This window comes from Gloeophyllum trabeum (genome assembly GCF_000344685.1).
Source record: "Gloeophyllum trabeum ATCC 11539 unplaced genomic scaffold GLOTRscaffold_00002, whole genome shotgun sequence".
NCBI classification, from domain to species: domain Eukaryota; kingdom Fungi; phylum Basidiomycota; class Agaricomycetes; order Gloeophyllales; family Gloeophyllaceae; genus Gloeophyllum; species Gloeophyllum trabeum.
This window is the reverse complement of record NW_006920411.1, coordinates 1,652,554-1,673,776: the sequence shown is the minus strand read 5'-3', so window position 1 is coordinate 1,673,776 and position 21,223 is coordinate 1,652,554. Positions and strand designations below refer to the sequence as shown.

Below are 21,223 nucleotides of genomic sequence, written 5' to 3'. Positions count from 1 at the left end.
TTCTCGTCGTTCGACTTCCTGACCTCAACGACGACGTTCACCGACGATGAAGCGTTCCTACAGTAGACGCAGGCATATTACCTCGATTTAACCCACCCACCCGCACCTTTTCTTTACCATCCACATATGATCATACCAATTCATACAGTGATTACATTACAATGCATCATATACCAGTCCATGTAAGCTCATATGTGATGTGAACCTGTTGGAACTGCAAATCGCGGTACAAGTGGGGTATGCGCCTCGCCTTGCACCGCGTCCGAATCCCGACTAACCAGGATTCTCACCCAACCAGTTAGCAGTTCCTTCAGCTCGCACTCACGAGAGACGAGGCTGGATGTGATGTGCTCACCGGTCGCGGCAAAGCATCGAGAATTTCCGTGGCTAGTTATGTGGACGAAATCCGTCGACGTAGATTACATGCCACATTATTCTCCTCATAGCAATTCTGAGATGTATGGACCGGGTGCCCAGGCTGAGTATTGACCCAATTGGGGCTCTTATCATGCTTGTGCATATATCTCGAAAAAGCCTCAGGAAATAAATGTGCCGGCCACCAACGGAGAACACATCACATGACCGTGGTCCCGGATCGCCGGCCATCATTGCTCCCTCACTCTTTTGGACGCGCTCAATCGAACGAACAGACGAACGGACGAACGAAATAAGAATTGAGCAGCACTTATGTGGCACAGCTGGTGCACCATACACACCAACCTTGCATGCATACGGCTCAACTTACTGTATTTCGTGGCATGTTTTGTGATAGGTAGGGCAAGTAAATAGGTATCATTGATTCTGGAACCTTTCCAGGCTCAATCCGAGGATATTTAAAGCTCTGTATCAACTTATAGCTGGCCCTTGGTCTTTGTGGGTCCCTCAGCCACCGGGAGTAGAATTTGTACATGTTTGTCGCGGACTTCTGCCCTAGTGAAGAATTGCTCGCTTCGCTCGCAATAATTAGTAACAATTACAACAGCATAATGTATTATAACAGACCATATGTCAGTAATTATCTGGCGTTTTTATTCCCTGTTTTATAGTCTCGTCCCCAGATGTTATAGAGAGGATCGGATCTCTCCGTTCGGAGTTCCGAAATCTTGTACAAGATCCTCTCTACAACGTCTGGTGCACTTCGATCGAGAACATCCAGGCAACTGGGAGGTTCACCTGCCGAATGCATTCATGGACGTGTTCGGCGAATGTCTGGGCACATGAGGGGATGCCATGCCACCTGACCCTAGGGAGTCGCCACACCGCAACTGTTATTGAGCGAGAAAGGCAATGGCAGCTATGCTTTCAATCCATAAAATACAGTTTGTTATGCACATATTATTGTACCATACCAGGGATATTGATGACATGAATAGAGTAATTTCCATGAATTTCAAGTTGTTCATGCCCAATGACTAATTATATGTATACAGGGCATCTGTGGAGGCATCACATTTCCAATGCAATGCCAGTAGTATTGACCATGGAAACCGTTAGGGGGAGGGCACGGAAGGGGCTTCAATGGGTTCGTGTGACCCCAATTGGACAGACAGCTTCGATTACTCACCACATTTTTTTACAATTACCCAGAAATTTCAATCTCACAGACTGATACAATAAACTTACAAGTTAAAACCCTCAAGCTATGCAGATTTTTCCCACTACCATAGGTAGTGGGTCTTGGACCCCCCGGCAGTTCACAGGTTTCCTGCGATCATTTCAAGATCTATGCAATTTATTTGACACTATTTGGCGCTTAACCGTATATGGTGAACGGCAAGAGTGGGACAGGCTTTGGACCAATCAAAGGTGGGGTCCTTAAAGGACCCCGATAGTCATGCCACGTGTCATTTCTCTTCCCCTTTATAGCCAAGGTGGCGGATGATTGTCAAGGGACTCAGAGACAGAACTGACCTTGCTTGGGGCCTTGGACCTTGCGGTCTCAAGGTGAAATCAGAATACTCCGATGTCAGTTGTTTTGCATATGTAACTTGTATTCTCGAAACCTGAGGGAGGGATGAGTGGACATCTCTCAGGACCCTAGGCCATTGAGTTGAATGCTCAGTCAAAAATAATTGCTGGAACACAGCTGCTTTCGCAAAATAGATATATTTGACACTGCTCAGGAGGTAAAGTGTTCAGCTTGCTACCAAATATCACCTATATCTATGGTAGCGGGCTCTGCCATGCTCGCACGGCCCTACTGCCTTATACCATAAGCAGGAGGGGTACACGTAGTGATGCCACAGTCCAGTTCCCCAACCTGGGAGAACCGGTTCGAACCTCAGACCGGTGATAAGCCTCAGGATTGTCTGACCCCCGAAAACGCGGACTCAGCGCATTGTACAAGCCCTCCGGAACTTATTCAACACAGCACTCACACACCTCTAGGCTTCTATGGGCTCTAAAGAATTGCTCTATTTTAGCTCCGGACTTCCTAGCATCCTCGAGGCGTACACGGACCCATTCTGCGATTTATCTCTGCGAACAGGAGCTCCAGAGCGACTTAACCAATGTGACTGCTAGATGAATTAGCTCCGGGGCCTGCAGACACTTCTATCAAGGGGTGTCGTCCTCATGCCCAACCTCCAACACTCACTCCCCCTCGTTTCCATCAAAATACCGAAGGTGCAGACGTATACGAGTCACCATGAGGTCAGCATCAGTCAGTGAGCGGCGCATCGCACGGAGTGATGGGACCGCTTAGGGCAGGTGGCGGAGCGTCGAGGCGAACTCTAGGGGCTGGGACGAGCAAGTGGGAGTGCAAGGGAGTCATATGGTGCATGGTATAACGGCAGCAAGCGCTGAGCAATCCTGTGGGTAGCGGCGTTTATTTGGTATTTATCTTCTCACGGTTGCAAAGCCATTCCTGTAGTATAAATTGCACAAAGTAGCATACAGAAAAACAAGTTTTGCACTTCACCATCTCAGAGAATTAGTGTTACGATCTCAGCAACCCTCGAAGTTTGAAAGCATCGAACTTAGCAAATTATAACCGGTCCTAGCTTTGCCAATAGGCCTGACTCATCGAGTGATTTATCTCTGCCATCAATTTAATTATCTCCGGTGAGTCCAACCATAGCGAAATAAAATTAACCAAGTCTCTCTAGCAATTTCTACCCCCGTGGGCATGATCCTACGACAGGTGTCGTTGCTTGCAACTTTGATTGCGACTTTTCGGACATAAATACTCCGGAGCATCAACTAGCATTTGTTTCAGGCGTCAAAGTGTTTGTTTTATTTTCTAGGTCTTCCTATGGACTACCCTACGTCATCTTACTCCTCCTTCCCCCTTGAACTATTAAAATACCCCACAGTTGTCTCAGACCGCCTCCACCCATACTGCTGGTGTTAGGTTTATTTCTTTTGGTCCTTGGTGATTGTTGTGTGTCTGTGCATATCACCGCGGTCCGGCTTTGGGGTGGACCAAACCTGAAATGAGGTCCAGGTGGAGCCACAATGCCCGAACTGTACCTAAATATGTTAATTTTGAAGGGTTCAAACCCCAACCTGACCGGACCCAATGTCATTTCGGGTTCTTTGAGGTTCACAGTCCGGACATTTACCCGAACTGGACCTTGGGTCCGGTCCCAGGTTTGCAAATTTGGGCCAATAAACCAGACCAAGCCAGACCGCGGCATCACTAGGTACGCGTCTGTGGCCGGTGGACAGAGCCACAGAATTGACACGCGCCCACGTGCACCATGGTGTGGTTCTCACGTTCGCATTTGCAGTTCCCGAACACGTTCAGCAGTGTGACCTCCCAGTGGGGTCGACTTTCTTCTTTGATCAAGAGCTATTGCTTCCATCATAGGTCACACTGAGGTCACGGTCTCGTGACTTTGTCATGTACCAAATTCACGCATCCAAGGTACAACTGTGTTTCTTGCACTCATAGTATGTAAACAACCATTTAGATAGGTGAAAAGACATGAGAGAGAACTGGGTATGTTTTACAGGTGCACCTGTGCTCACCGGAACTGAGGTAGTTTCACTGCCACATCCTGAGTCACTGTGTTTGTTGCAAATTAGCTCGACACATAGATAGCTAGGATAACTGAGGTACCTTAGCTATCCCTCGAGCTTTCCAAACGTTAGATGACCAGCAGGTGCTGGTGGAAATAGCTGTACCTGTGCACGTCTAGTTGTGTGTAAGATAGCCAATGCGACTGACATATCCCAACTTATCTTCCATGTTGCTAAGTTAAGTACCTACGTCCTTCATATTTCACCTGTCAGCTTACAGTCCCGGACAAGCAAAGGCAACAAATTGATTTCTGATCGAACGAGATTTTTTGGCGGGAAACCGACTTCAGATTCGGACTCAGGGAGGCTGGAAACATCCAAAAATGAGGTCCCCCTATTTTTCCCACGACTTTTTGATACGGCCAAAATTTTGGGCCATTTCAACGACATTCTACACAGTCACTGGACCTCCCAGGTCATGCCCTGAGCCTTTGGGGACCTGTAACCCTTGCATGGAGCTGGATCTAGGCTTTCGAATACTTCAGACCTCCTTCTGAGGCCGCCCACTGACAAGGAAGTTCAAATTTATTGCACATGTTACCTTGACTGCCATATTTGGCCTGAACTTATGAGAGCTATTATGGCATATCAGCTGGTCCAATTATTATATTTAAGCCAGAATCAGACTCAGCTCATTGAAAGGAGTCGATTGGCATATTTTCCGCAGTTTTCCCGATTTGTTTTGTATACGGCCAAAATTTTGGCCCATCCCGACCCATTATTGAAGGCTACAGGGTGTTTATGGGAAATCGGCTCGTGCCAATCTCTTCTTTAGAGTCTAAATCACTCGTTTCTGCAATAAAATTGGGGTTCCCACGGCTGCTGGACCTCAGGAAATCCGGTCACCGAATTTGTTGTCTTTGGTTGTCCGGGACTGTAGTTATGGTAGCTAAGCAACTAACGACACATCGGTTTACTGTTGGTTTATTGACGTTCGTCGACTGCCTGATTCAGATTGAGGCTTGCTCTTTGAGCATGTCCTCTGCTTGTCTGCACATTGACGGCAGGGGGACGGGGATAAAATCTGATGGTAATAAAGCAAGCCAATTTCTGAGATAGTGAAACAATAATGCACGAGTGTCTAGGGGTCTGTTGCTATATTTTCAATGAATAGATTAATTTACATACAATGCCAAGTCCAAGCACCAAGTTCTTCATTGCAGAGTAGCCTGAGACCTTATAATATTGTGTGTGTAGTTAGTCTCCTTTGGCTTTGGTATGCAAAGAGAAAGAGAGAGACCAGAGCAGCTTGCCTATCTAGACTGTTGTGGTAAATAGTCATTCAATGTTTTGTTTGTTGAATTGGGATGTTCCCAGTGCAGTTGGTGAACGTGCATGTCATCAATAATACAGATATAGCACTACTCTGATATGGACATCTTTAAGTCCACGACGCCGTCAATGCGCGGATGAGCAGAGGACATGCTTGAAGAGCAAGCCTCAATCCAAATCAGCAGTCGACGAACGTCAATAAACCAACAGTAAACCGATACATCGTTAGTCGCTTAGCTACCTTACATAATTCCGGTGAAACCTCGGACGACGAGTTGCGCCAGCTGTCTCATAGTGTCCTCATCCTCACTGTTTGGCTTCATCAGGAAACCCAGCTATAAATAATTCACATCATATAAGCCATATTAGATAACATCTTCACACACGCCCTAACAGAGAGGATCGAGGACGCGAGATGGATGGTTCTAGGAGCCTGGCATACCGAATGCTTTTACGTACACTCAAGAAGCGCTGGCTGTCGCCGGTGGTATACCTTGCGACCAGTCGTGATACAGTGACGGTCAAAAAACTTTCCCACCCCATATATGGGAATTGATTCCCATCCCTAGTTGCGCAATGCCACTGTGGCATGCGCAAGGCCTCTCCGGAGGGGTTTTGCTAGTTCACTTCACAGTGAATTTTACCCTTGTAACTGATATATTGTATTCAAGTAAGGTCAAGATGATATGCACAAAAAATCAAAGTGAGGAGAGGCAGTTAGGTCGACTTGCCTTTTTTGGGGTGGGAAAGATTTTTGACCGTCACTGTACACAGGGACAGCAGCAGTGCATTCCGATTATGGTATTTATTGTCCCCGCGGTAGCCCTCCACATTTCTCTAGGAATTTATTGGCATTCTGGTGTATTTACTTCCATTTTCCCTCTACCTTCTACTCGCCACCGTATTTACATGATTTACCCGCATTTTATAACATATTTCATTCTATTTTCCTGTTCTCCCGCCCCTCCCGCACCCCCGCATCCCCATCGCCTGCACACCCGTTGCCCACACACCCTACTGAGACAGTACGACACCACATTGCAATCTCTGTGACATGCTGTTAGTGCCATCTCATAATATAGCGGAAGAACCCACCAAGAATCGATGATCCCAGCATCAGCGCTGTCATCCTTCTTCCTCCGTTTTGACGGCGGCAGCTTGCCCTCCAGTAGTTAGATCAGATGAGTAATATGACCGGTTGTTGGGCGCACCTGTGCCTTGGCAGGTTGGTCCCCTTCATCCGGTACATCTTCAACGTAAGGACGGGGAGTGGCAGGTATATTCAAACCGGCAGCCTGAGAGCCTGGAGTCCCTCCAGCCTCTCCAGACAGCCCTTCCCGAGAATCATCCATCTCGATGTCCATAGGAGCAACATCATCTTGTTCAGGGCCACGAGTAGCAGATGCAGCAGAACCACCAGCAGCGCGGGGGTCCAAAAAGTTACCTGAGTGCACCGGGATAGATGCAGTACTTGCGGCTGTACCAGAAGGGACTGATGGTGGTCTGCTTCTGGGCGGCTATGGGCCAATCATCTTATTGTTAGATGGTAGATGCTAAACAGAATCCGGTGACATACTGATGCCTGCTGGCTCGAGTGCTTTCGCCTTTTGGCAGGCGGAAGTTGCTGACTCGGCTCAGCATCTTGTCTGGTAGATGTCTCCGGTATATGTTTTGCAAGGAGGCGGCTTATCTGGTCACCTTGCGCCGATTTGCGGAACAGAGCATGTCGCCCAGATGTCTCCTCTGATATGAGTCTCTTGCTCCCCTTGCAGCCTTCTTGACAGCCACATATGCGCCCAGATTTATTGGTAGTGCCATTGCCATGTTTACCAGAGCCAGCCATTCCACTAGAGAGACAGGTAGTTGAAAACAAATTGAAAGCGCACACCGGCTAGCCAAAGCAAGACTCAAGGTAGATGCACAGACGCGCCGCGGACAAGTGTCCGAGCTGTCAGTCCATCCAGGACGTATTGCGAGCGTCACGGTCGTGCGTTCAAGTCTGTCTTGCGTATGCATTCGATGGGCTGTGGTACACAATCGAAGTCGCGCGCGACTTTCGTCATCGAGGTGGCCGGAAATAATGTTAGGCAAATACATGCAAATATACTAATAGGTTCTAATTTCAAGGAAATTCTGCACGTTTTCACTGGGTCTGAGATCTGAGTCGCCAAAGGCGCCAGAAATGAACAGGTGCTTGTGTTGGCGAAGGACAAGTCAGCTAGGGACATCAAAAGAGCACCATAACATACCACACTATAGCATCGGCCAGAGTCGATCATTAGCATCAGACATGCGACGAACGTAGGATGAGACCGAAGCGAACCAGCGACGTCTTATACGACGACGTCGACCATGTAGCGAGCCCAGACGATCAGATATGCCTCGGACTCTCTCGTATGTTGAGGAAAGCGCAATCGTTGCCTTGAGTGGCTAGTCAACAGATACAAACAAGTCAAAAGACATGTAAACAGTGAACGCATTCCCGCAGCGCGAGATACCTTGCTGGTCGCAAGGTAATATTAAACTCGGTCCCTCGATATAAATAAGTAGGTCGTGTGTTGCTCATGTTACTGCAGTCTGTTTTGTCTGTGTATCCACCGCTGCTTCGTCTGCTGGTATAATGAGCATAGATAACCCCTCTGAGCTTTCGTGTCTCGACCCCAGCTGGGTGTCTCTCCTACATGCAATTTATCGGAGACGACGGCAATCTACGGTAGTCACAGTCCGGCCGTTGTTGAAGCGCGTACGACTGACATGATCCATCCACGGAATGGAGTCCCTTCAAATTCTGAATCGGCATTCCAAAAGGCAGCAGCGGCTTTGTGGTCCGACCCCGGAATACAGGGATCGTGAGAACGCGCTGTTTAGTTATAAACTCAAGCTTCCAGGTGAGCATCACTCTGTCAGAGCATACTACCCGTACCCGTACTCCCATTGCTCCGCTGTTACAGGACTCAGGGGAAAGCGGGTTAACGAACCTGACAGACTGGGGAGCACGGGGCCAGCCCTGAGGATAGGATTCGGCTTTATCGGTAGCGGACTGAGGGCAATGTCCCGCGTCACGTGAGTGAATTGCCTTGTAACCGCCACTCTGGTGTAATTTGGGATGCCTGGCGGGCAATATATACATCAATAATGGTCCTGACTCACTTCTACCAATTTACTAAGTCTTCCTCTCTCCGCCGCGTTTCGCGGATATCTACGGGTACATAAACCCTGCCTGCCACTGGGCCTTCGTACTCTCTCAAGTATGCCGATCCCGACTGCCCAGCAAGGGCGATCCGTACACGGTGGGGCACCTGCTAATGGGCTGAAGAACACAAATGGCCTTAGTGCGACGAACGGCCTGAATAGCACGGATGAAGCTGCGCGCAGTGGATCCGCCAATGTAGACAGTCACAAGACAGTACCAGCCCAAAGCAAAGATCGATCGAATCTGATCCCGTTCTCCTCACGATTGTTCACGGGTCGTGCTTTGGCCACAGATGTTTGGTCTATCTACAAGTGCGTAAGCCAAGACTATAAAGCATTACCCACCACTTACCATTTGACAGCGCCGCTAATCTTCCAGCGGATTGCATCAACCTCGGGCAGGGTTATATGAACTTCGGCCCTCCGAAGTATGTGATCGAAGCTGCAGAAGGAGCTCTGAGGGACATTGCCCCTAACCATTATTCCCACCCGAAAGGACGACTACGCCTGCGGGAAGCCATAGCTAAACACTACGGCCCTTCGTTTGGAAGGGAATTAGACGTCGAGACCGAAATCCAGGTCTCTAGTGGTGCAAATGAAGGTAAATCCATCCGCTGTGATTGCTGATTTCCAAGTAACATACCATCCGTAGGACAGTACTCTGTCTTCACAGCATTCCTGGAAGAGGGCGATGAAGTCATCATGTTTGAGCCTTTCTTCGATCAATACCTCCCCTCGGTGACGTTCAACGGCGGAAAGCCGGTATATGTACCTTTACACCCGGCGGATAAGCCAGGGCGTCTGACAGGCGACGACTGGACGGTAGATTATGACGAGTTACGGTAGGTATCCCCACAAGTTACATGAATTCTTGCTCACTGATTGTCTCGTAGGCGAGCTATCACGCCCCGTTCCAAGATGATTATAATAAACACGCCGCACAATCCGGTAGGGAAGGTGTTCTCGAGGCAAGAACTCGAGAAGATCGCAGCTCTTGCGGAAGAGTTCAATCTCCTCGTCATGGCCGACGAAGTCGTGAGTTACTCGCGATATCCCGAAGTTGTCAATCTCACTCCAGATCCCCTACAGTATGACTGCCTTGTCTACGATGATAAGGAGCACGTTCGGATCGCGACTCTTCCGGGTATGTGGGAGCGTACAGTGACAGTTGGATCGGCTGGGAGTGAGTCCCATTCCGGCGAATTATTTGCGATATTCATTGGAGTCATCTTGCAGAGGCCTTTGCTGCTACTGGTTGGCGCGTAGGCTGGGTGATTGGTCCTCCCTCCCTTATCCGACCCACTCTGGCTGCTTGCACGCGTATCGTCTTCAGCTCAAATTCACCAATGCAAGAGGCTGCTGCTGTCGGCCTCGAGCAGGCTCGTGAAAGAAAATACTTCGAGACTCAGGTTAAGGAGTATGAGGAACGTCGCGCAGTACTGCTGGACGCGTTCGACCGACTGGGCATGAAGTACACTCTTCCTCACGGGAGCTACTTCATATTACTCGTAAGCTGCCCAGTCCAGCTTTCCTGTGAGGATCTCTGACTAAACTCATTCTATGTCTTTGTAGGACATCTCTACATTAAAGATTCCAGACGACTATCCGTTCCCTGCAATGCTGGACGGTCGTGGCAGAGATTTCAAGTGCGTACTCAATACGTATTTTGCTGTCGTAAACTCACATTGTTGTAGAGCATGCTGGTTCATTGCCTGCGAGATCGGTGTGTCCTCAATACCCGTCAGCGAGGTACTGTGTCCATATTTCTCCCTCATCTCTGCCTCCTGACGCGGGCGCAGTTCTACTGCCATGAGCACACCAGCATTGGAGAGAAATATGCTCGATTCGGTTTCTGCAAGGACTTAGAGACGTTGCGACAAGCAGGCGAACGTCTTCAAAAACTCAAAAACTACGTCAACTAAGTGCCGGTAGATCGTCCGGTATCGCTGCATGCATACGTTATCAATATTCGCCTCGTAGGCTAACATAATTACTAGTACCAGTATGTGCCATCCCATAAGAATGTCAGGCAAGTGCTTGTATCATGAATCAGTTACATTCTTCGTCCAATACATCTACTATGCGGGTCAGAGTTTGCTCTATGGGTTCCTGCTCGACGTCATAATACGCAGGGTTACTGGCTATCCTACGCGCAAGATACGTCCATGAGAGGACATCCATCGCGTCTTGTTTGTTCGAGATAGAGTTCTGCTTTCGTCTATCCTTGTACCAGTCTGAGAACAGGGACGTATCCAATAACTTGGACTCCAGTGGAAGACCGTCTTCTAATAGGCGCACGTAGGTATCCTTGCTTTCGGCTTGGCAAAAGAGGTGGAAATGACCGGAACCACCGTGTTGCACGGCACGGCCTTGCATGCGCACCAGCTCGTCCAGGCCATACTCTCGGAGCTGCCGCTCATCGCCATCGGGTTGTGAAGCCAGATACTGTGTTCCCATTACAACCACCACGGAAGCCCGGATAGGTAAGGTCCAACATGCCTCCCGGGGGACAATCAGCACGTTGATGATTCCGTCCGCGTATAGGTCAACCATCAGTGCACGGTCAGACCTAGTAACACCATCGTGGAAAATTCCGACCCCACTCCTAATGATATCCGCAAGACTCGCATCCTGCAAGCGAAGGCATATCTCTTCGATATGGATCGAGGGGAAACCAGGTGGAAGGTATCCTGAGATCGTACCGGTACCGAGTGCACACTGGGTGATAAGATCCAATGCTACCATACGACATTGACCACGGCTCGGGACGAACACAATGGCAGGTCCGTCAGGAGAACCGCCGCGTATGGCAGTGTAGGCCGGCTTGGCCATAGCCTTCAGAAGTGCGGCAGAATGGGGGATCGTGAACGTTTGCGTAGACACATGCAGCGACTGATCACTGTCAATGGGCTTGAAGTCGTACAGTGCCAATGGGTTCACGTCAAACCATGCAGCAAGGTCCGTTGGGTCGTTAAGAGAATTGGCGAAACCAACGAAACGGACGGAATAATTCTGGGCGGAATACCGTAGCAGCGAAATTGCCAATTCATACGTAGAGTCCAACTGCTGGAGATTGTCACATATCACGAGCTTCAGGGTTGACAAAGCACGGCTAGTATTGCGGCCTGCAAGGGCTGCCAGTAGGTGGGAAGCGGGGGTGAACCTGACCGTCTTGCTTTTCACAGGACTGAACATGGTCTGGTCCGTAGATAGCTCCATGGATATACCAAGGACCCTTGATATCGGTCTCATCTCTGAGATGAGTTCCAAAGCGGAACTACGCCGAGGTGTCACCATAAGGACCCACCCAATATCATCAGAGTCATTAAGCGTCGTCCTGACCAATATCCAGTGTTAGACCCAAGAAAGACATGGTACACGAGTAACTGACCAGGAGAGGATCTGCGAAAGAGTACTCTTGCCACACGCGGCAGGGCCACATACCATACAAGCAGACCTTGTCCGGATTGTTGTCCAGAAGACCTGGGTCTGGATTGCATTGAAGGCCCGTAATCTGGAGGAGAGTAGGTCTTCGAGGGCAGGGTGGTGTAGCACGGACAAAGTAAGAAAGGGTAAGTCCAAGCGGGGTGTGTAGCTCTGGGGAGCCCTCGGCATCACGAGGCTATCCAATGGAACGGAAATTTCTTCCTCAGCTCCCATCCACCTATCAGAGACGAATCGTATAGTCAGGGAAGGCGGGACCGTGCCGCCGGGTAGGGATATGACGAATTCGGCATCCAAAACCTTGGTAGTTTGTCTGAACAGGAGATGCGCCATCTGCAAAATAGTCAGCCCTTCGTGGTCTTCGATCCATATCCAAAATGGTTCCACGGCGCCGTGAAGTTTCGAGCTCCAGTTGAACGTCCTTTTGATGTGCAGCGCAATCTTCAGCACGTCAGAGCCCAAGGGCCGAAGTTCGTACTCGATCTCCGCGGTAGGGAATTGTTTTGCAGCCTCCAGGACGGCAGAGCCATGATGTTCATTAAGGTGTATGAATTTTCCCAAATCCGCCGCAGACATCGAGGATAGGTCTGACACGGTGTAGTTGTCTGCCCAGCGCTCCAGGTTATAGAGAACATCGAGCTTGAGCGAAAACTGCTTCAGAGGATGTTCATACGGCCACATCCTTTTCTCGATCGCCTTACTCATGCCCATCAGGACAGTACTGGCATTAGCCCACTTCCGACTGATGGCAATCTCCAGTAGGGCACGAACAATCCGCCCCGCATTTTGGGCGACATAAGCGGTGTCGGATACGAGCGCGAAGTCCTCGACCCTCGCTCCGGATATATACCCCTGGAGAAGAATGTTTACTTTACCATGGCTATTTTCGGTGCCACCCTGGATCAGAAGGTTTCAACCAGACATAGCAGACGATCTATGACATAGACTTGCCTTAACTGCACAGGGTGCTTGAGACATCAGCTCCTCTAGCTCCTTTTGTTCCGATTCGCGAACTTGCATCTGGTCGAACTGCGAAGCCGTCAACTATTGCATTAAACTACCTGATAACAGTGCGGACCTCAGTACTCATACTCAACATTGCCAAAACATCGGCTTCTGTCATCTTCGGTCTGAACTCCTTGTTGAAGATCATAATTGAAGAATGCCGAATATAGTATTTTGCTGCTATACGGCCGATATCGGTTATAGTCAAAGTTTCCCGCGGTCTATCGAAATTAATCATCCGAGCTTCAACAAGTTGTTGGGCCGCGAAGGTTATGAGTTGCGCGCGTTTACTCCCCAGTTGAGGGTCTTCACTAGGTTCCTCGCGAGAAAGGCCTAAGACGGAAGGGGTAAGGCTTTGAACAACATGAGTGTGGATAACCCACCATACTGGAACGGATTCTTGCGCATCCGGACAAATAGATATGTGTAACCGAGCCATCGCACGCCGTCTGGGACGTTCGCAACGGTGCCCAAAGCGATTTCTGCATTTAGGGCGTCTATCAAGCCTCCAACGAATCTGACACCAAGATTAGTAAATGGCGGCGCCCTATGCCAGACACATACTTAGATTCGATTGGGTTCTGACCGCGAAGTCATGTTGAGAGGAGATTCGCAGAGTCACTCGAACAGTAAATTGCTTACCTGGGAGGTCACAGCATCCAGATAATGCGTTAGCTTATCCTCGGTGGTAAATATGTAGCCTTCTCCACTGCTCTCTAGCCCAGGCCTACCGGCACGACCGAAGACTTGGAGGACATCCAGCACTGATAAGTCGACGAAAGAACCTTTAGAGCTGTCATATACTTGAGTGCCCTTTATGATGACTGCAAGTTTGGTGAGCCAATGGTTGTATCCACTAGAAAGTACTTACCAGCATGAGCTGGCAGGTTGACACCCCATGCGAGTGTTGCTGTACAACATAGAACCTGTCAACGAGTGAGCTTAGGACAAAGTGGGATACATAGCCATCACAACCTTGATGCCTCTGTCACCGAACATTCGCTCCACCATATTTCGATCCGAACGAAGCATGCCGGCGTGGTGGATGCCAAAGCCATCATCAAATAGTTGTTTCATCTCTTTATTTCTCGATCCGCCGATATCCCTACGAAAGAAAGACCACTGAGGATGATCCTCACACCTGAACTCATCGAGAGTGCCATCAGCTAAAGCCGCTTCACGTAAAGCCTGTGCAGTCTTGACGGTTTCTTTCCGGGCATGAACGAAGACCATGACTTGGTGACCTTGCCTCACCAACTCAGATACTTTCTCGTAAGTCACTCTATCTAGATTTTTCTTTGACTGCGGGCTGTTGGGCCTGCCCTTGACGCCTATGAAATGTTGTTCTAAGGGAACAGGGCGGAAAGACGAATCGAAATAGAATAGGCCGGTGTATCTGGAAACACTGGGTTTGCGCATGAGTCAGCAGGGAAACTTCCGTTATAGGTGCTTCAACTAACCTTAGAAAATCCGCAACGTCGATATAGTTGGGAAGGGTTGCACTGAGGCCTACGATACGAATCACGGATTGACTAGACTCTACCTGTTGTGGGCAGCTATGGATGGTACTAGGAATGGTAGACCAAGAGCCACTGACCTGCCGAAGTGTCCTGGCGACAATAGTCTCGATAACTGCACCACGATCTTCATTTAAGAGATGAACTTCGTCAATGATGAGAAGTTTGACTCTCTATTTCGGGTGAGTGGCGAAGTCGTCGCATGTTGATATTATGGCAAGGCGTACCGTCACAAGCTCCCCTTCGCCGGTGGGCTTCCTGGTGACTACGTCCCACTTTTCGGGAGTGGTCACTATAATTTGCGTTTCCTCTATTTCGGCCTTAGTCAACTGCATATCACCTATCTGAGTGTCAATAATTGTTGCCTTATTGAAGGCAATGACCGCACCTGTCAACTCTCGTACGCGAATGGAGAGCCATTTTAGACGGCTCCCTAATTTCCGGACAATCTCTGCTGCTAATGCTTTCATCGGAGCACTAACAGATAGGTCAATATATACGTCAGCACTCAATCGTTATCACTAACACATATATGATTTTGAAGGATTTCACATCGATAGTTGCAGCCAAAGATCTTGAGTGTGCGTCCTTAGAACGATGTTGACTGAGGACACGTAAGATCGTCAGCATGGCTACATCCGTTTTACCCTGTATAGAGGATTAATGTGAGCGGCTGTGCTACGAGAGTTCAAGGGTATACTAACAGCACCAGTGGGAGCTAAGCGATTAAGCTTAGTCCTGCTATGTATACGAGCAAGAAGAGAGAGAGCTTACCGCAAATCAACATATTCTCATTAGATCCGTACGCTGTGGGATATACGATGGACTGTACTCTGTTCAAAGATTTATAGCCCTACCAGTTAGACCTATAAGGAGGTGGATATGCTCGTTAGGAAAGGTGTCTACGTACAGGGAATGATCCTCGCGCAAGGTCGTCCAGCTCATTGACGAGTATGAGACGCTCGTTTCGATTAGGAGGCACTGGTTTGGCCGGGGGGATGATAACTTCCTCGTATTCCTGAGACTATTTAATTGACGGGTTATATGCCGGCAGAGCGGACCTACCTCGTGATCGTAGCGCGCAGTGCCCATAGGCAGGAGGTACTTGCTGCCCATGTCGGATAACATGTTATTCTGGACTATGGGTGAAGAAGTGTATATATGTGGTAACACCTCTGGGGCATCGTGCTATGTGGCAATCAGTATAATATGAAAATCCACTGAGTATGGCATTTCATACCGCTGTTCCAGTGAATAATGGACGAGCAGCATTCTCTTGCAATTGGTACTCCATCCGCATTCTAGCTGCCTCGGGCGAAAGATCTGTATTACCAACGCCATTCGCTGAAGGGAGGTGCACTTCAGCGTTTAATTGTTCGGTGAGTATAGAACACTCACCACGTCCATGCTTCTCCCCTTCCGTAGGCATGCCTTTGATGGGTTCGCCGGTCAAGCTCGCGAGCTGATAAGAGAACGTTAATTCACCAGCATTATTTTCTGGAGAAGTAAGGCACTTGCCAGAGCAGTGACCTCGGCACGGTTGCTCAATATTTCCGTCGCTAGATCCAGGTCGTCGAAGCCAATGAGATCGACTAGTTCCTCTGAGATGGCATCATCTGGACGTCCGGAGGACAGAATAGCGTGTAAAGAGTGCGATACTGTCTCTGCATTGGTTTTGCTAGACAGGTGAGACCCTCTCACTCAACATGCTTCATGCTCAGCTGTGGAAATACTAACGACAGGAGACGGGAAACTAGGGATTGCGCCAGTGGAGACAAGCCGAAGGGTTTGATACTTTGGCCGGAAGGAACATTTACAATGGAGTTCCATGGCTCTTCGTGACTGAGATCTTCTCCGACCTCGCCTTCGTTCTCCCTCGCCTTGCCTAGAATACACTTGGGCGACGGTAACAACCACACCTTACGCGTTCTCCTCACCTTTACCCGAGCTCCTAATACTTGACAAAGTTGTCAACAGCTGACCTATATTTCGAATTTATCCTCACGGACCTCAGCCATTCCTCCGCGCTCCTTCGATCAGCGTCCGATTCAGCAGATGAGTTCGTGAGAAGTTCCAAGTGAGCGAGGATACCAGCCATGTTTCCACAAGCACTTTGAAGGGATCGTTAGTCTAATGAAAGATGCAGGGCCGTGGAGATTGAGGACTGCGAGCAGGCAGCCACGGTATAACATTTGACGTACGACGATCTAGTCTAAGTCAAGACGCGAGGGATGCGCGCGTCGGTCCCGCGCTTTGGACAGCTTCCGAAGTCCAAAGCACCTCTAACGCGAACCATGTTGAGCAACTTAAATGTGTACGTTGCCTCTAGCATTCCACCTCTTCTCTAATTCATGTTTGCCGTCTTGCTTGCAGAGTGTCGCTGTACCTCGACCCCCAAATACGGGACTGGGTACTCTTCCCGATCACCCTTGTAATGGTACGTGTCATGAATTGCGCTGCCAGCAGAGTTACTTCAAGCTCATGTCGGTTTCCAGATATTGGTTGGGATACTGCGTCATTATGTTGTCATTTTACTGCAGTCACCACCAAAAAAACTGTCCAGAGCTGCCATTCGGGAACAGTGAGTGCCACCATACTCCGTCCTGATCTCAGCCGATGCAAAGGTCTCGACATCAGGCGTGCTCTGGTTCATTCGCAGGTATTACGTGCGACATCCACTAACTCCCCCGTGCCAGAGTCGTTCTACAAGTCTATATCTCAGAATCTCTCGCAAGCCTTCACAGCCGGCACCTATCTGAAGGACGGTCCTCCGCAGGGAGATGCGCCCTCGACTCCCCCAAATCCCCTCTCTGACCCAAATGCAATGGACGGTATGATGGCGGGAATGAAGACTCAGATGGTCATGATGGTCCCGCAAATGGTTATCATGGGATGGATAAATTTCTTCTTCCAAGGGTTTGTGCTTAGTGAGTGGAAGTCCAGATGCCGGTGTTGGTGCATTGCTGATTGGAGGTACGGTGTAGTCAAGTTACCGTTCCCTCTGACCCTCGGCTTCAAGTCTATGCTCCAGCGCGGTATTGAAACACCCGACATGGACGTCAGATGGGTCTCTTCTCTGTCCTGGTACTTCCTCAACTTCTTCGGTCTGAATGGCTTGTACCGCCTGATCCTTGGCGGAGATAACGGTCAGTTGGTGATGGTATTTTCTTAGCTCCGTTCTGGACGTCTGATGTCCTCGGACTCTGTTCTTAGCTGCTGACGCTGCGCGTGATATGGCGACTCCATTCGCGGCCGGGGTCCCGCAAGCGCCGGGACAAGCTCAGGATTACAACAAGCTACTCATAGCGGAGAAGGATAATCTTGAGCTTGCCGAAGGGTTGTACTCTTGGGTAGGGAAGGACGTGGAACAGAGGGTGCTTAGAAGATATGGGAAATTCCCTCCATCGTCGTAGCAGTAAATAGGTCATCAGCTGGGGCCAGCCTGAACGATATAGATGGTTGCACAACAGACTAACATATTATCCGGTATAAAGTTACAGTGCGAGGTAGTGTCCATGCGACGACGTACGACAGTTACATACGAAGTCCAACACCGAACGCCGCCGAGGTCGCCACATCATTCATGTACTGTTGTAAGATATTTCGAATACTGGGGTGCTATATCACCGCCGTATAGTCTATCTGTAGAGATACAAAGATACAAGTCACCTGCACATCGTCAGATCCACAGGTAAGCACGACTTTGACACGAGGACAAACTCACCAAGAAACAAGGCGTAGCCGAGAATGGCACTATACCAGACCGTCATAAAGCGACAGAGCCTGCATTGCATGCCATGAACGATGGGTTCGGGAGCAGTGGAACTGCAACGCACCTGAACGATTGTCGGGTCCTGCTTACTTCCTTCCACAAACTCGTCGTACGTTAGTTTTGCATCTTTATCTCTGTCCATATTCCTGAAGATCTTATCTACGCGCTATAGTTTTTTTCGGTGTCAGATGTGGCGATCACACATAGCAGAGGCGATCTGACCTTTTCTGGAGTATCTTCATCAGCTGGGAGCTTCACCATTTGCCCTGTCATCTTGTAAATGGACTGTACAATCTGCAGCATCTCATGGTATGTAATAAAGCCGTCCCCGTCGATATCGTATAGTTGGAACGCCCCTGGGTGTGGAACAGGATCAGAGCCAGGTCTCCTACGATGGGGTGATAGGCGCACATTTAAGTTTCTCGTCCAACCGCCCTCTACTGGTCACACTGAGCGCACAAATAAACTCCTTGAAGTCGATCGTTCCGTTCTTGTTCTCGTCGAAAACATTGAAAACGTAATCCGCAAACTCCCCCGGGTCTCCAAAAGGGAAGAACTGTTTGTAGATTCGGCCAAACTCAGTCTTGTCGAGTTGGCCGGACGGGCAGTCTTTCAGGAAGCCCTTGTACCTGAGCGCGGGTTAGTTGCTATGCAAATACAACGCGGGTAGCACGCACCATTGCTGGAGCTCTCTCTTATCGACTGAGCCCATGAATCGCGTGAAGAACACGGCGACGACGAGCGGTACTCACAATAGGTGTTCTTCTGCAGGTCTGCGAGCTGCTCGGGCGAGAGTTTGCTCTGCGACTTGCCCATGATGACGGCGGAAACGAAGGTGAGACAGCGGCGGGCGCAGACGCGTTACGGCAGTGCAGTGCAGAGCGTCAATTGCGTCCGATATCATAATCAGGCCGGTAATCTCCCCGCCGGGATGCTTCCGCTCATAGAGGAGTCAACAAGGACGCTGCCTCGAGGACGGCTGGAAGAGCGAGTATTTACATCCGCAATCCTCGTGGCAGCGCAGACCTGCTTATAAGCGCAGACACGTCCAGCTCGTCAGTTTTATTCTGTTTCTGCCGCCGCCGTCCAGCTTATCGTCGAAACCCCATGCTCGTCCTAAACCGAACCGATCAGCCAGAGGGGGAACCACATGCCGGGCGGGCCTTCTCAGTACAAGAGTTCTTTCTCAGTACAAACAGCTTTATATGCCCTTTTTAGCACTCCCCAGCTGCCCCTCTATTTAACTGTCCGGGTCCCCGTCCATCCACCCGCTCTGGCCCTCCATGTGCGTCGTCCAAGGCTCTCTGGAGCAGGCGATCAGCACTTGCCCGATGTGCAAGGTCTACAGGCCTAGCAGCGCCAGGTGAGCAGCTGTGCAATACTCTGTGCGGGCTAGCGCTTATCCATCACGATGGCGCCCTCAGATGCCCCCACAAGCGAGATGTCTGCAGAAATAAGGCCGCCCACCCTCACGAAGTCATATATATGAAGAACGCTGAGGGTCAGTATCAGCCGCGAGTTAATTGACGGTTATCTAATCGCATCCCTCCCTAGTCCAAACGTTCAATGGATGCGGATACTGCAAGGCAAGCGATCTACATCCTGTCTTGGAGCGATCGCTGATGCCATTGCTGTAGTGGGCTGAAAGGAACCCGCCACCGCAGCTGTCAGGTAGTAGGAATCCTGGGTGGCCTGGATGTTGTCGACCTCCTGGAGCGGGCGAACACAAGCTCGTCCCTGCCGCAGACTGGCTTGCTGTCAGCTCTGTTCACAACATCCCGATACCACCGGAAATTAAGGCATTATTGGACAGAGTTGTAGCCACTAGGTCTCCCCCTCTCCACAGCCAGTCCATCAACACGCCGCGATCGCCCAATTCGCCTCCGGCGCCTTCTATGGAGAGGAAGAACAGTGGCAGCAGTGGAGGAACAGTCAAGGCCACTATCGTTCCAATAAGGACGGCACCCATGGGCATACCACCCAAGAGCCGTTCAAACGGCAGCCCGAAACAGACAGTGTCTTCCCTGACGGGCAGTCTTTCTCGGAATATGGGACTCCATATTTCGTCTTCCCCCTCTCAAATGGAGCCACGAGAGAATTACCGTCACGGAGAGAAGCGCAGCGAGCAGGCACACTCGTCTCCAGGTTCTAAATCCAAGGAACTGGATGGGTCAGTTGGTCGACGGGGTTCCGCCCGCCGCCCGTCTGTTTCTGCAGCATTACAAACTCCCACTATGGCGAAACCCCTGCTACCCGAAGAGTCACCTCACCCTACACTACGTCGTCGTGCCTCCACCGCCAATACCACGGCAGCAGCCAATAAATCGCCCTCCCCGCCAACGCGATCCACCGAGATCTCCAGCAACACAGCTTCGCTTTCCAGACGTCCTCAGAACCATAGAAGGGCAAGCCTGAGTGAGGTCTTCACTGGCATGAAGGTTACCCGAAAGGGTCCCAACAGCGCCAGTAGCGAGAGCGGTGGTTCGGCGAGCTCCGGGTCTTTGAGCGAGAGCACAGTGACCTCCGAGGGGTTCACGGACTATCTCTCTGACGATTCCGAAGCGGAGATTCAGCGGCAGGCGGAGATCAAGGCTGCCCAGATTGCACAGAACCAGATGGAGGAGCTCGAGTTCAAGACAGCTAGGCTGCAGCTTGCCAACGTCGACTTGCGTCCGCCGAAGTCCTGGAATCCCACGAGCGCAAAACAGTAGCGGCGCCCAAGCACGAGGAATTAACGAGGGGCAGCGGGAAGCGATGGAAAGTGTTCATTTATATGCTGTATTTCATCTACGCCGATTGACTAACAAATGCTCATGTATCGCTTACTATTATCATCTTTTCTCTTTCACGAAACTTGGAGGCTCGAAACGGAGGATGCTCTGAATCGTCGTTTCTTTGGTGGTATAGGGCGTTTTCTGTGCATCTGTGGCTTGTATACTAGTGGTCATCACTGCATCTATGCATCAAGAATTAGAAGTTGAATCAAGTATCCTGAGTC

The 21,223-nt window shown here is 49.9% G+C and overlaps 6 protein-coding genes across 6 annotated transcripts; 3 read left to right on the top strand and 3 right to left on the bottom strand.

Annotated features, from left to right (window-relative positions):
• Positions 1-6,309: 6,309 nt before the first annotated feature.
• On the bottom strand, positions 6,310-7,138 carry GLOTRDRAFT_125629 (uncharacterized protein; the record flags this gene model as incomplete). The annotated part of the gene is made up of 4 exons (XM_007864161.1): positions 6,310-6,342; positions 6,387-6,458; positions 6,507-6,812; positions 6,872-7,138. 4 exons carry the CDS (start codon positions 7,136-7,138, stop codon positions 6,310-6,312), a joined length of 678 nt encoding a protein of 225 aa, XP_007862352.1.
• Positions 7,139-8,545: 1,407 nt separating this feature from the next.
• Positions 8,546-10,409, top strand: GLOTRDRAFT_125628 (PLP-dependent transferase; the record flags this gene model as incomplete). Its single annotated transcript, XM_007864160.1, has 9 exons — positions 8,546-8,799; positions 8,850-9,088; positions 9,140-9,329; positions 9,381-9,522; positions 9,577-9,670; positions 9,724-9,995; positions 10,060-10,133; positions 10,182-10,236; positions 10,287-10,409. The coding sequence occupies 9 exons, from the start codon at positions 8,546-8,548 to the stop codon at positions 10,407-10,409; spliced, it is 1,443 nt and encodes a 480-aa protein (XP_007862351.1).
• A 127-nt stretch (positions 10,410-10,536) lies between these two features.
• Positions 10,537-15,753, bottom strand: GLOTRDRAFT_103353 (Sec63-domain-containing protein; the record flags this gene model as incomplete). The annotated part of the gene is made up of 18 exons (XM_007864159.1): positions 10,537-11,824; positions 11,879-12,828; positions 12,883-12,960; positions 13,010-13,269; positions 13,320-13,453; positions 13,501-13,517; positions 13,579-13,760; positions 13,808-13,862; positions 13,912-14,341; positions 14,397-14,479; positions 14,534-14,626; positions 14,681-14,793; positions 14,842-14,930; positions 14,980-15,101; positions 15,205-15,306; positions 15,364-15,471; positions 15,519-15,641; positions 15,694-15,753. The coding sequence occupies 18 exons, from the start codon at positions 15,751-15,753 to the stop codon at positions 10,537-10,539; spliced, it is 4,287 nt and encodes a 1,428-aa protein (XP_007862350.1).
• Positions 15,754-16,747: 994 nt separating this feature from the next.
• On the top strand, positions 16,748-17,866 carry GLOTRDRAFT_103352 (uncharacterized protein; the record flags this gene model as incomplete). The annotated part of the gene is made up of 6 exons (XM_007864158.1): positions 16,748-16,767; positions 16,827-16,890; positions 16,949-17,034; positions 17,091-17,380; positions 17,438-17,599; positions 17,667-17,866. 6 exons carry the CDS (start codon positions 16,748-16,750, stop codon positions 17,864-17,866), a joined length of 822 nt encoding a protein of 273 aa, XP_007862349.1.
• A 340-nt stretch (positions 17,867-18,206) lies between these two features.
• On the bottom strand, positions 18,207-19,041 carry GLOTRDRAFT_33173 (uncharacterized protein; the record flags this gene model as incomplete). The annotated part of the gene is made up of 6 exons (XM_007863487.1): positions 18,207-18,236; positions 18,290-18,384; positions 18,429-18,581; positions 18,637-18,854; positions 18,903-18,927; positions 18,978-19,041. The coding sequence occupies 6 exons, from the start codon at positions 19,039-19,041 to the stop codon at positions 18,207-18,209; spliced, it is 585 nt and encodes a 194-aa protein (XP_007861678.1).
• Positions 19,042-19,178: 137 nt separating this feature from the next.
• On the top strand, positions 19,179-21,213 carry GLOTRDRAFT_136218 (uncharacterized protein). Its single transcript, XM_007864157.1, has 5 exons — positions 19,179-19,280; positions 19,360-19,588; positions 19,650-19,726; positions 19,780-19,811; positions 19,863-21,213. Exons 2-5 carry the CDS (start codon positions 19,509-19,511, stop codon positions 20,934-20,936), a joined length of 1,263 nt encoding a protein of 420 aa, XP_007862348.1. The 5' UTR covers positions 19,179-19,280; positions 19,360-19,508; the 3' UTR covers positions 20,937-21,213.
• The last annotated feature ends 10 nt before the right edge of the window (positions 21,214-21,223 follow it).